This window comes from Eptatretus burgeri, chromosome 17 (genome assembly GCF_056783735.1).
Source record: "Eptatretus burgeri isolate ZD-2024b chromosome 17, Ebu_testis_v1, whole genome shotgun sequence".
Lineage (NCBI taxonomy): Eukaryota > Metazoa > Chordata > Myxini > Myxiniformes > Myxinidae > Eptatretus > Eptatretus burgeri.
Genome location: NC_140977.1, coordinates 48,319,096 through 48,332,822, shown reverse-complemented (window position 1 = coordinate 48,332,822; position 13,727 = coordinate 48,319,096). Strand labels below are relative to the sequence as shown.

Here is a 13,727-nt window from a genome sequence, read left to right as displayed (position 1 = left end):
GTGCTTTGGAATTATTTATGTGAGGCATTCAAAATTGTGTTTTCATACTTAATGATGTGAGATTTATATATTTTCTTTGTATGAATACACACATAAAGTTTTATGTGTGTATATCAGTTAGTTTAAAGAATACACACACATATATAATTTTATGCATTGTTCATATCATGTCAAGTATCATCTGTTTAAGTCTTTTTGCACCTCCTTCTATTGATGCCCGCTGTGGGACATAACAAGTAAAAATATTTCTAAATTATATATATCATGGAGAAATTCTATCAGAAAGGTGTTTGACTTCCCAAGTAGGACCCATATTGTACTCTTTTACCAGTCATTGCTGAATTTCTACCAATTCAATGTCAACTATTATGTCATATAGCAAAATTTATATGTGGTTCTTCGTCTTCTCATAATTCTTACCTGAGGTTGCTTAATTATGAATCTTGTAACAATGGGTAGTATGCCATCAGTAGCTAAAACTTTTAATTACATTTTATATAAATGTAAGTTATGGGTCAATACCTTTTATGCTCCTAATGCCCATTTCATGTATGCAAGCATAGAATTATCAGCAGTGATACTAACACTGCATGATGATGTTGTTGTTCTTAAAGGTGCCTTTGTGCAGTCAATTATATTTGAGAGAGAAGCTCCACAGTTCCTCTCTGGAGCAGAACTTTCTGAATTTGAATTGTTAACTGCGCTTTGCACAAAGTGAATTTGTCAAAAAGGTATTTACGACTTTTACCCATGTGGTATTTCTTTTTATTCCAAATTTTTAGTATACGTTTCTCAATTCCAATGGTATCTACTTTTATTTATTGGACGTTTGTATTTGAGTGTGCTTTTTTGGTAGAAATAAAGATATTATTATTGTTAATACTGCTTGCATATTTTTGCCGCAATCATGCTCTGCGTGATACGTGATAATAAATGATTATGAATTACAGTTGTTTTCAAGTTGCAACAACGTTGTGTGCCTGCTGGGATAGAATTGAAGAAGAAGAAGATGGAGATGGACAAGAGGGAATGTTCGGGATCGAGGATTGTGGAGAGGAGAACTCGTCGTGCTGACTTCACATGGTGGGATGAGTTGGGATATTAAAATAGTGTTTGTACGTAGTACATAGATACACTGTGCACGATAATGTGTTCGTGTCCAATGGATTATATACATTTAAAATGTTATATTCATGGATCGTCGACAAATCAAAGTGAAATATTTAATTGGTTTAAGAATCTGCAGATTCTGTGGAGAAAATGTTCTGAGGTAAATTAATCTCCCCCCACGTGGTTATTATTTAACATCAACCTCCGTGAGTACGTAATAAATAGATATCTCCTGCACGAGAGAACCCTGTACCTGGTCCCTGGTCCGTCCCGTCCTCTCCAATACGAAGGTTGTGAACGTCCAGGATCCTGAACCCGGAGATCTCAGCAACCGCTCCCGGACTCCCTCTGTTCCCTCCATCACTTCCCGACTTGGTGTCCGAGGAGCTCGAATCGAGGGCGCAGCTCGACAGGTCTCTGTCCATGACCCTCAGCTCGAGGAAGCACCACGTTCGGTTCCACGTCCCGGTCTCACAGACACTCTCTCGGACAAGAACTTAGTCCAGATATCTTTGAGTGTCTGAACCACGTGATTGGATTTCACTGAAATTCAAACCGAGTTTAACGTTCCTGTGAATGAAACGGAGTCACTCGAATTAACATGAAACCCGCGATTCTTGGTTTAGATTTTCATGTTAACTTGAGGAATATTATAATCGGTCTGATAGCGAGAAGGTTAAAGGGAGAATGGACAACTTCAACTTACACGATACACACAGAGATGGCTGTGAACAACAATGTAAAGAAATCTGAACATCGACACTCAACAGGCCCATCCCCCCTCAACCTCGTGCGGTGTATAAAGTGAGTCTGGCCAACTGAACTAAAAGGTTCCATGTTTGTCCCCAACGAGCGAGAGAGAGAGAGAGAGAGAGAGAGAGAGACAGAGACAGAGACAGAGACAGAGACAGAGACAGAGAGAGAGAGAGAGAGACAGAGACAGAGACAGAGACAGAGACAGAGACAGAGAGAGACAGACAGACAGACAGACATGGGAGCCCACGATGTGCATACCCGCACGAATATGTTTATCGGTGAAGCTCCGTGCAATGTACGAGTATGAAACTTGGTGATATCGTGAATAGAGACGTTTTCTACCCTTTGAACTCCATCCAAAGATGATATTTTCAGTACTTTTCCCGTATTCACCAATTAAATTCGGTGCACGCCTGCTGCTGCCTTTCGGCTCCAGTTATGATTTTGGGATTTGTACGAGATAGCGTCAAGAAAATGACAGAATTTTATCGGAACAAATCATGACACCGCAATTTAAACAAGTCTGTAGACGGCGATGGTTCACGAGCAATGTACACGGTTCGCCTTTTTTTATTTTTTCACCTTCGAGGGGACGCCACGGGCAAATTGGCGGGAATCAGGAAAAAACGTAAATGATAAAAGTTGTGGTACTCGAAGAGCACTACTTGCATACCAACTTTCATTTGAAACAGTTGAAAACCCTTGGAGCTCGATGTCCAATTTATTGATTTTTTTGGCATTTTCTAAGTTCGTGACCTTGTGACTTCGACCTTGGGATGAAAATGAAAAATCGAGCTCCATGGGGCTATGCAGGTGCCATTGGGCTAACCAAATACCGAAATCCCTGCCAGATTCGACAAACCTCCTCGGAGAAGATGTAACTTGAAACCAGCTACCCCCTAAAAACACATATTTTTTGGGCGTGGCTCCGCCCATAATGGGCGCAGCACGCCCATTCTCAGGAAAACACAACGAGATCATGATATAAACCTCCCACCCAAATTTTTATCAAGATCGGATCAAAACCCACGGAGCTATGCTCGGGACAGACAGACAGACAGACATACAGACAGACAGACAGACACACACCCATAACGAATATAGTGGTCACTTACTGACTCGTAAACCAATAAAGCTTATGAAAGAACGAAAAAAAATACAACACTTGTTACAAAACACGGAGAATGAAAACCGTAATTTACAAACCGACATCGTCAATGAGAAGTACACGTTTGTGGGGCATCGTCGATTGGATGAACGGTGTCATGTGATGACCGGGCAGACATGGCTAATGATGCTATGGATGGATATCTAGCATTCGAGCACTGACCATGGTTATAGGATGGTGGTCCGGAATCCTTACGCTCGACATGAACACAGTTAAACTCAGCAATAGAAACAGATCATTTCAGTTTTTGTTTTGTGTTTTTTACGACGACATGCATCCACACTCTTACTGATGAATTTGCTTCCAGATTTTGAGTCCTGCATTGTCCGCTTTCTCATGGCTTTGTTGCTTCCACACAAACATGTGTAGCCCAACGGTGTTGAACTTTCTGATCAGTTTTTAGCAGATCAGAGCGCTGCTCATAGAGAGCTCGGCGTTGTTCTTCCTCTTCCTCTTCTTCTTGTTCTTCTTGTTCTTCTTCTAATTGTGAAGACAAAACCTTAACCTCTAGGACTCGGCTCTTGTATATACAAGATCTGGATCTCCTTAAATACTAAGCACATGTAAACATCCTCGCATTGACGGTGCCTTTTGAGAGTGTCTATCATGAACTTTTAAATATATTCGGACATTTGCTTTAAAGTTTCGAAAAGTTCACCTTACTATTTAAAGATTATTCCATTTATCGTATTGTAATTTCGTAAATACACTATTTATTTCGTAAATACACTATATGTCGTAAATACATTATGACAGGTCTCGCTATTGGCTTAATCAAGGCACGTGACGAAATATCGGCAGTTGTGATTGTTTTTTTTTTGTTGTATTTTTTTTTAGCCGACGAAACCTTTAGGACGCTGCTCTTGGACACATTTGTCCTTGTTCCTTCATATCATGGCAGGATGGAAGAGAACATCGCGAGTGAGGTCATCAGCTTGCTCAACTCGTTTCACGAATAACTTCTTCCCTTTCAACTGGCCTTTGACCTCTCTAAAGTAACGCTCTCCAGTGATGAAGAGTTTCATTCCTTTGTCTGAGCAATGGGTGAGACAGCCTTCCTTGAGCACATTCAGACCTGTTCAAAAGGGGGTTAACATGGTGCCTTGAAACTATGTGACTGATATCAGCCAATCACAGTGCTCCATGGAGACAACAAAAGATGGCCAGACTTTATATATAAGCACTGACTCAACCCAATGAACCAATCCATGACACGCTGCAGGCTACCAACACCACAAACCTGATCCTACCTGACATACAGTCCAGAGTTAAGGAGTGGAGAAAAACAGCGTAGAGTCACAAATTAGTCGCCCATAACAAGGAGTTAAGAAGTAATTGAGGTAATTAATAGTCCTCAAATATAAATCCTCTTGAGCCTGGTGTTGGCGCAGTGGTTAGGGCAGCGGCTTGGAATCCAAGAGGTCCTGAGTTCAAGCCCCGTTGGGCCACTGAATTAATACACCAGGGGGTTGACTCAGCCTGTCATCCTTCCGAGGTCGGCGAAATGAGTACCAGTGTACTGGGCCGGTGTATACCCCGGTTAAAATAGGTGTACCATATCCCTGTGTTGTAAGAGGCGACCAGGGTTGTGTCAGGAAGGGCATCCGGCGTAAAACATGTGCCAAATCACTATGCGGATCATACGGATGATCCGCTGTGGTGACCCCTAAAGGGAGCAGCTGAAAGAAGAAGAAGAAATATAAATCCTCTTCAAATTTCAAGTCAATCAGATGAAAATTGAGGATTTTAGAAACCTCACCTAAGTTGTTAAACTTTGGCCTATGTTAACCTTTTAGTCAAAGTTGACCTCAAAAATAATTGGCTATTTGAATTTAGTGACCTGAAGTATAAATCCTCTTCAAATTTAAAGTGAATCAGATGAAAATTGAGGATTTTAGAAATCCTACCTAAGTTGTTGACGTTTGGCTGATGATGACCTTTTGACCTCAAAAACAATAGGCTTCTTCCTTATGACAAACTCTACCATGTGGTGAAGTTTTGTGAAGATCGGTTTGAAATTGTGACCTGTAGGCAATAAACAGACAGACAAACGGACAAGAAGAAGACGTCGTGCAGAGCACGATACTTGCAAAATCCATAAAACAAATTTGTCCTCAAAAATAATTGGTGGTTGAATTCAATGACCAAATTTGCAACTCCTCTTCAAATTTCAAGTCAATCGAACGAAAACTGAAATTTGTAGAAATTCGGCCGATGCTGACCTCAAAAATAATTGGTGGTTGAATTCAGTGACCTGATATGCAAATCCTCTTCAAATTTCAAGTCACTGGGATGAAAATTGAGGATTTTAGAAATCTCACCTAAGGTGTTGACCTTTGACCTATGTTGACCTTTTGGTGAATGTTGACCTTAAAACATAATTGGCGAGTTGAATTCCATGACTGGAACTATAAATCCTCTTAAAATTTCAAATCAATTGAATGAAAATTGAGGATTTTAGAAACACCACCTTAGTTGTTGACCTTTGGCCTATGTTGACCTTTTGGTCGATATTGACATCAAAAATAATTCACTGGTTAAATTCAATGACCTGAAATATAAATCCTCTTCAAATTTTAAGTCAATCGGATGAAAATTGAGGATTTTAGAAATCTCAACTAAGATGTTGACCTTTGGCCTATTTTGACCTTTTGACCGGAAAACCAATCGGCCTCTTCTTTTTGACAAAGTCTACCATGTGGTGAAGTTTCATGAAGATCAGTTTAAAATTGTGACCTGTAGACAATAAAGACAAACAGACAGACAGACAGACAAACAGACAGACAGACAGACAAACAGACAGACAGACAGACAAACAGACAGACAGACAAACAGACAGACAGACAGACAGAATAACAAAATCGACTGACCAATATACTTGAAAAATCTTTGATTTTGTAAGTAACAAACAGACAGATTGGTGAAAACATAACCTCCTTCACCTTCGATGGCAGAGGTAACAATACTAGGAGTACAGAAGGAAGGTTGTAAATGAACAGCTACTCCAGCCCGAGGGTTTTCCAAACTCCTAAAAAACCATTTTCCTTTCATTATTCTTTGCTATTCACGCAAACAAGAAGAACTACATATTGTTTTTGCAAAAGTAAAACATCAATGTGATTTTCCCCAACAAATTGCTTAACTTCAGCTTTACGTATGGAAGAGTGTCCCCCGTTAATATAGTCGTATCAACGGTGGTTAACACCGACCTGGACGGATAGCCGAACGGTCTTACTTGGAAGCGAAGTGCCGAGATCCTTGGAGATTATGGCACGCGTGGGACGGAAAACAGCGGCAGAGCATGTACCATGACAGAAGCACACGAGTTTATCCTCGAACCTACAACGAGTAGACAAACAGTAAATTCAACAAATGAGGGTTTAATGAACAGAAATCAACTTGCAATAATGGAAATAAATCAAAGTGTGAGGTAATGAAAAGTGAGGTGAACTAAAACCTAACTTGAGACATCTCCACTCAGTCACAAAAACAGACAAGGGAACAGATAATATAAAAGAAAGTCCTCCCTTTGTTCCAGCACTTAGCTATGTGTCCAGAGATGATCTTTTAGGAGTCTGGCGATCCTCGAAAACCACCGTGCAGGAAACTCACAAAATGGTGCCAAGTCACTCTCTGCGTGGGAACCGCTGGCAGTCAGGGTGTTGTGCCATTCCATTATGGGCATATCCATCAGCCAGAAAAAGAGACAAGGGTTCTGCCAAATTTTCACCTGATTTGCATCTTGGCAAGTGTTCATTTCAGACAGAAATTTTTAGAAAGCTCATCTTCCTCATCCATTTCTTTCTTTTCTCAAATCCAACAATCATCATCCAATGGTTAATTTCCCATCATACATTCCTCAACTTGAAACTCCTTCTCAAGTGGTACAATCCCTGGAGTATCCTTCTCAACCACTGCACTGAAAGGCCCCATCCTTCTCCCTTCCACAGATCTCCTAATGTCTCTGTTCCCCGTTGTTTTGTGCTTCCCCCTCCCGCCCCACTTGTATCCTGCTCCCTTTGTTGTACATTCTCTGTGTTAGCTCTTATACGTGCCCCAACATTGTATACAAAAACAAAAAACAAAAAAAACCAGAAATGTCGCTGGAACATTTGCTTCAGTTGATATTTGCTGGAGTGTCTAAAAGTAATGTGAAGCGCAGGTCACAGCCCAGCAATCGCTGGCCGGCACATATTGATACGTTCATGAGTGGTCCATCGTGATGCACAAACAAGAGCCCATCGCATGCAACTCATGCGATGGTCAAATACCTTTTCACATCCATGATGCTGGTGAGATTCTTCAAGGGATACATACATGTCTGACCATAGATGAGCATTGACCCGGAAAAGACCACTGCATTCCATTTGCTATGACTTTAACAGCGCTTGTTTGCCTAAATTGGTTGGTGAAGGGTAAGCAGGCACTGCCAGTAAGGACGTCATGGACGGTGACCACGTGGACAGTAGCATCCTCGAGTCCCGAAATAAAATCTAACAATGAGGTGCATCGCACGGGGACGTTTTGCGGCTTGCAAAATCTGACAGGACATTGGCGAAGCCGGATAGGTGGTGCACTGACATGTGGTGCTTCCTACTGACGGTGGAGAGGACGTCGTCACCCTCAAACTGGACAATAACTCACGACAGCATAACTTTTCAAAGGCATGGTTTGTTGTCCATAAGGACACAGGCCCGAAGAATAGACTGTATGATAAAAGTGCTTGGCTGCGGTTGCTCTACCCAGAGCTTCAATTTTGCATGAGAGCCATGTAATTTGATGTTTTCTGAGCTTTGCGATGTAAAAGCCAGCCAATGCAGGGTTGCCATTGCATGAGATGTACAGGATTGCCCCTATGCCTGCACGCTTTCCTGATTCATCAGTCATGATCTATAACTGATCAGAAGGCCGTGGGAGGGTGACAGTCCGTGTGGACTGCATTGACGTCTGGGCCCTAAGGAAGACAGATTCTGTCTCATCGGTCCATGCAATGGCGTCTTGTGATTCTTGGTCTGCACACGTATCCTCAAATGGAGTAGGGTGGCAACCCCGTGAAGTACCCTCCCAAGAAATTTGTAGTGTTACAGATGAGTATAATTGTAATGTGGTGAAGGTGGGTTTACTGCACGGAAAAAGTTCAGTTAATTGGGCTGTGGGTGAAAGTTAATTGTTCATTCCACTGTACTTTGGTGAAAATGTTTTCAGTGAAGGAATTTTAATGTACTTTCAAGAAAGTTGTATTACTGTATTATGTCCAAGTTGTTATATTATTATTTACTTTTGGAATGTCATGATGAACCTTGCCAAGGTCGAATTAGCAACACCACATGAGAAGGCTTTAATCCGAGCCTCTGGAATGACAACAAAACAAGATAAGAAGTGCACCAAAGGCTGCCGTGGCTCAGCTTTGAATCACAGCTCTTGAGATGAGAGGCACCAGACTGCCATCCTGACATTGCCAGCAATAAACCATTGTGGTTCAAAGCTGACAGGTGGCAAAAGATATAAAACGAGCCCACAGTTTGCTTCAGACAGGAGAAAGGCAACCGAGAGAAGGAACAGCTGTGTACGATATTTATTGTGGCAGAATTCATTTTTTAAAAACCAGATCATCTGGTAAAGAGGGAATCTGGAGCCTTCTGTATGTGAACCGGGACTGGTTCAGCAACTCCAAAGCCCTGATTTAAAATAACTAATTCATCCCGCTGCATAATGGTTGCTCTAAACTACTGATCAGTCCACTCATCAAATCTGCTGCCCTGCTGGTGTCTCAAAAACGACTTCAAAGCAGGCATCTCCTCACTGGCTGCATCATGACGGCAACACGGCAATTCCTTCCCTCTCTCCTTACCTGCTGCCTGTACGCATTGTCCTAAACAGCGTGCAATCCCAATTTCAACGTCTCACATAATTTGATCTTTGGGCTCAGGTTCATCTGCATACGTACTTCGATGATGCAAGGCTTCACCCTCTGATGACTTCTACACCGTGACTGGCCTGTCGGATTCATCCTGTGTGCACCAACTGGCCAATTTCCTTTTGAACGTGTTCATAGCTGACTCTTCATCCATTTGTAACCTGATGAGGTTTATTTTACAAGCTTGTTACCACCTCAAAAGTCATGAGTTGATTCATAGCTGCATTGATACCTGTGACATTTCTATTCTATTTTTTATTTTTTTTTAGAGATTCTTAGGAAAGTCATTATGGGTTGCTTTCAATCAGTGTTAGTGTTTGAAAGGTAGACAGGAGGGATTAATAAGTTACTGATTAAATATCCTTCTACCTCCTGTCATATGTTGGTTTCATTGGTAAAATAACAAACAGCGGACATTCGTGTGCTTAAATCTTTCTACCGTGGCACCCTCCTGGTAAGCGGTGCACTCGCTTTGATGCCTCGAGGTGGATATGCAAGAGTAGGCACCAATGAAGGAATGTAACCCATTCACATTGGTAGGGCAGGCACACTGAAGAACAACAGCCACCCGATGAGGACTGGCATTGAGCTGCCAGAGGATCAGATCCACCCAAGGATGGTGGTGGACCTTTGACACAAGGCAGTCTTTGCGGAAGATAACCTCAAATCACATTTGTGGAGTGACTGAAAGACATTGCGCCGTGGGACAAGTAATGCTTCAAGAGTATCCAGAAAAGATCGTCAGAAAGTTTTTTCATGCTTCCAGTCTGGAGCTGATCGCACAAGACAAGGCACATCAACTCTTTGAGAGTAGATTCCAAGCCGGGCATTCCCATCGCACAGCGGGCATAAGCTCAAGTGCCGCAATACGGTGTGACGACTCCGCAGTATTTAATCGAGGCTTGCACAAGAGCGATTTAAAAACAAGTCAGAGATGAGAGATAATATGAGATGGCATTGGTTTTAGAAAACATCCTCTGGGCGATCATCAGAAGAAGGCTTGATTAATCCAGATCTATTAAAGCAGCCCCAGATGATTGAAATTCGAAATGGATTCGAATATATTGCCAAATAGAGGCCAGCGATGGAGAGGTCTTCATAAGTTAGTTCATGGAGATGATGGGACAATAGTCGGTTATTTGACCCAGCAGGAGGTCCAAGTGGGCCACCTTCTGTGGTGCAGTGCTTCGCACAGCTGCAGGAATGTCATCTCCGTCATATGCAAGGCTCAGAAGGAGTGACTGGTGGGTCTCCTTTTCCCATGTGAGACTGTCGATGAGGAAATGCGAAAAGTTTGAACTGAGGGAAAGAGTGTACAGAAGATTTTGGTACAAGCTCTCAAAGATGTGACCGTTTCATGCTTTGTGGGACTCCACTGTTTGTGATCCCCAATTTGCCGCCATCTTGGGAATGCTGAGTTGTTCATCAGTTCAGAGAGAAAGCATAAATAGTCCACCCCACCAATCACAAGGTTCAGATGACGCTACCACCATACCAACAGGAAAGTGGATCAACCAGGAACACCACGAGGTTTCTGATAGCACAAACCAAGTTTTAAAATAAGCCGCAACAAACATGGCGAGAAGAGGCCGGGACACGAGGAAGCGAGCGAAACCATGCCCATACCGACATTAAGCAGAAAACACACAAACTAACATGTAATGGCTGATATCCTCCATGTGAGGGAGTTCTTATCCGTGACATTCTGCACTCTTCCCCCCCCCCCCTTCACCTGGAGTGTATGTGGATGGCAGGGTTGGTATCCTGAAGTGTGTTCATGGATTGGGTCATTGGATTGAATGGGATGGGCCTGTTGTGTGTCCATGTTGAGATTTCTTGACATCCTTGTTCAGTGTCTGTGTGGATATTGTAAGCAAGAGTTGTCCATTCTCCCTTTAACCTTCTCATCATCAGACCGATTACGTTCCTCAAGTTAACCTGAAAAAACAAGAATCGTGGGTTTCATGTTAATTCGAGTATTTCCGTTCAATCACAAGAAGGTTAAACTCGGTTTGAATTTCCGTGAAATCCAATCACGTGGTTCGGAGACTCAAACATATCTTGATTAACCTCGTGTCCGAGAGAGTGTCTGTGAGAGTTGGACGTGGAACAGAACGTGGTGCTTCCTCGAGCTGAGGGTCATGGACAGAGACCTGTCGAGCTGCGCCCTCGATTCGAGCTCCTCGGACACCAAGTCGGGAAGTGATGGAGGGAACAGAGGGAGTCCGGGAGCGGTTGCTGGGATCTCCGGGTTCAGGATCCTGGACGTTCACAACCTTCGTGTTGGAGAGGACGGAACGGACCAGGGACCAGGTACGGGGTTCTCTCGTGCAGGAGATATCTATTTATGACGTACTCACGGAGGTTGATTTTTAAATAAGTACCACGTGGGGGGAGATTAATTTACCTCAGAACATTTTCTCCACAGAAACTGCAGATTCTTAAATCAATTAAATATTTCACTTTGATTTGTCGACGATCCATGAATATAACATTTTAAATGTATATAATCCATTGGACACGAACACATTATCGTGCACAGTGTATCTATGTACTACGTACAAACACTATTTTAATATCCCAATTAATCCCACCATGTGGAGTCAGCACGACGAGTTCTCCTCTCCACAATCCTCGATCCCGAACATTCCCTCTTGTTCATCTCCATCTCCTTCCTCTTCTTCTTCTTCAATTCCAGACCGAGTTTTCTGTGATCTGTATCAACATCAAAGGCTGATCTGATCAGATACCCCAACTAATACAGACGTGTCCACGATAGATATTCACGAATAAAACAACTTCTTCACCGCATCCTGACATCTTGATTCCTATTCCTTATACGATCATGAATCTGATTCCTTCTCATCATTCTTATTATTCCTGATAATTATCATCATTTTTATTCAATTCTCTCAGAATGTGCATTTCCATTCGCCCAAGTAAACTAAATTATTACTTTCTTTTCCAAGATTTTTAGAAAAAGGAGAGTTCAGGTGCCAAATTACGATTTGATATTTTACAGATTTTTGATTTTTTTTCTTTCAAAAATGGCCACGACATGGTGAAGGCCACCGCCAACACACATCACATTTATTCAAATAAGTGTGTGTGTGTGTGTGTGTGTGTGTGTGTGTGTGTGTGTGTGTGTGTGTGTGTGTGTGTGTGTGTGTGTGTGTGTGTGTGTGTGTGTGTGTGTGTGTGTGTGTGTGTGTGTGTGTGTTGGGTAGTCGATGAAGTCGAAAAAAAAAAATGTCAAAAATTTTTTTTTTGAGATTAAGTTTGTGCGTGTGTGTGTCTCTGCAACGCAAGGCTCCACAGCACAAACCAGCAAACTGATTTCGATGAAACTTGGCGAACAGGTGCCATATGGGATGGGAGTATGTGCGTTTGAGTTTCGTTGCTAAGCAACTACCCATTGCCGAGCAATGGGACTTTGAAATTTTTGAAAAATCATAAAAAAATTATTTTTTCGAAAATAAAAAATCGGCTTCCAGGCTTTTATGTGCACTATAATCAACCTCTTTGTCAAAAATTTCCAGCTGGATCCAATAAAAACTGTTGGAGAAGATAGACTTTGAATGAACCCTGGTCAAAAACAATAAAAAAATGAAGTTCGTTATATCTCAGAGACTATGAGTCAGATATACATGAAACTGGTATGGTAGGTTCATGGTATGTCCGAGTTATGTGTGAGAAAGAACCGTTGCTATGGACCCCTCCGTTGCCTAGCAACGGCCGAAAAAACCTCTAAATGTGGGGGTATTTTAACGAAAAAACAATCTGCAGCGTTAACCTTTGAAGCTGGAATCATGAATTTTCTTGTGCTTAATCCTGAGGTTCCCCATGGAACGGGCCCATCGCGTCAGGTTCTATTGGGTAGTCGACTACCCATGTCAGCCTACTGGCTTGTCTGTGTGTCTTTTTCTGTTTGTCAGTGTGTCTCCTCCATAACTCCAAAACCATAAAACCGAGCAGCCTGAAACTTTGCATGCATACGAAGAAAACTCCAAGGAAGTGCAAGAGTGAAAATTGGGTGTTTGGGTTAATTAAAAACCCCTTTTGAAGATAATTAACGGCATTATTTAATTATATCCTTCATGAGGTGATCCTTGGCCACCTCGCTCTCTCCGACATCGGTGAGGTCTGAAGCCGCCATGTTGTTTGGCCTGCTCAACCATGGCTTAACTTAGAACAGGCCGCAGTGATTTATTCACGATAAAGTTATTTTTTCACTCTCCTTCCTCAATATAGAATGCCTGTTCATCATAGCTATGAATCATTGTGTACATCGCTTTTGTAAGTACTATGGTTTTCAAATTAGGACCTCAGAGTCAGAGCGATTTTCATGCATTATATGATACAATTTAACACGATCAACTCTCACGGATTAATTAAAGTGTATCATCAAAATATTATTTCGGTTTTGAGGATCGGATATCGTCCGGATTAAACAAGTGTGAAAATCTGTTGTGAAATCTGATAATTTAAAGAAATAACGAGTCTCAAAACTCAGCCGATATACCTATTTACTTTAAGCAAGCAAGGCTATGTTCCCTCTTCCATACAAACACAAGAAATAGTGAAATTTCCAAAGCATTAAACTTATCATTTTCTACTGTTTGGAGAATTATGAGTGAACAAAAAAATTTACGAATGTTACAAAATTAACCAGCTTCATTGAGCTGTATGATTTTATGCATTCACTGCAAGACCTCATAGCCTGTCCCCCAGAGAGACTGCTTATCCAAAGCATCTGCCAAATCTTTGTCTATATTT

At 41.9% G+C, this 13,727-nt stretch overlaps 2 protein-coding genes across 8 annotated transcripts in view; one reads left to right on the top strand and one right to left on the bottom strand.

Moving 5' to 3' along the window:
• Positions 1-13,727, bottom strand: part of LOC147010024 (uncharacterized) — a 102,894-nt gene that overhangs the window by 64,101 nt on the left and 25,066 nt on the right. For 3 of the 6 annotated variants that reach the window (XM_085861082.1, XM_085861081.1, XM_085861077.1), the window contains exons 1-2: positions 10,684-10,884; positions 6,270-6,373 (exon numbers count right to left, since the gene is read on the bottom strand). In XM_085861082.1, the coding sequence (XP_085717208.1) occupies positions 6,270-6,373; positions 10,684-10,862 (283 nt within the window). In that variant the 5' untranslated portion in view covers positions 10,863-10,884. Of the gene's footprint in view, positions 1-1,363; positions 1,781-1,816; positions 1,877-6,269; positions 6,374-10,683; positions 10,885-11,545; positions 11,667-13,727 lie in introns of those variants that run through there. The other 3 variants (XM_085861078.1, XM_085861080.1, XM_085861079.1) reach the window with 3 other exon arrangements.
• LOC147010023 (uncharacterized) overlaps positions 10,989-13,727 on the top strand; it is a 73,556-nt gene continuing 70,817 nt past the window's right edge. For both annotated transcript variants that reach the window (XR_015052674.1, XM_085861085.1), the window contains exon 1: positions 10,989-11,264. Coding sequence is in view for 1 of the 2 variants with exons in the window: in XM_085861085.1 (XP_085717211.1) it covers positions 11,093-11,264 (172 nt within the window). In the remaining variant the exon portion in view is untranslated. The remainder of the gene's footprint in view (positions 11,265-13,727) is intronic.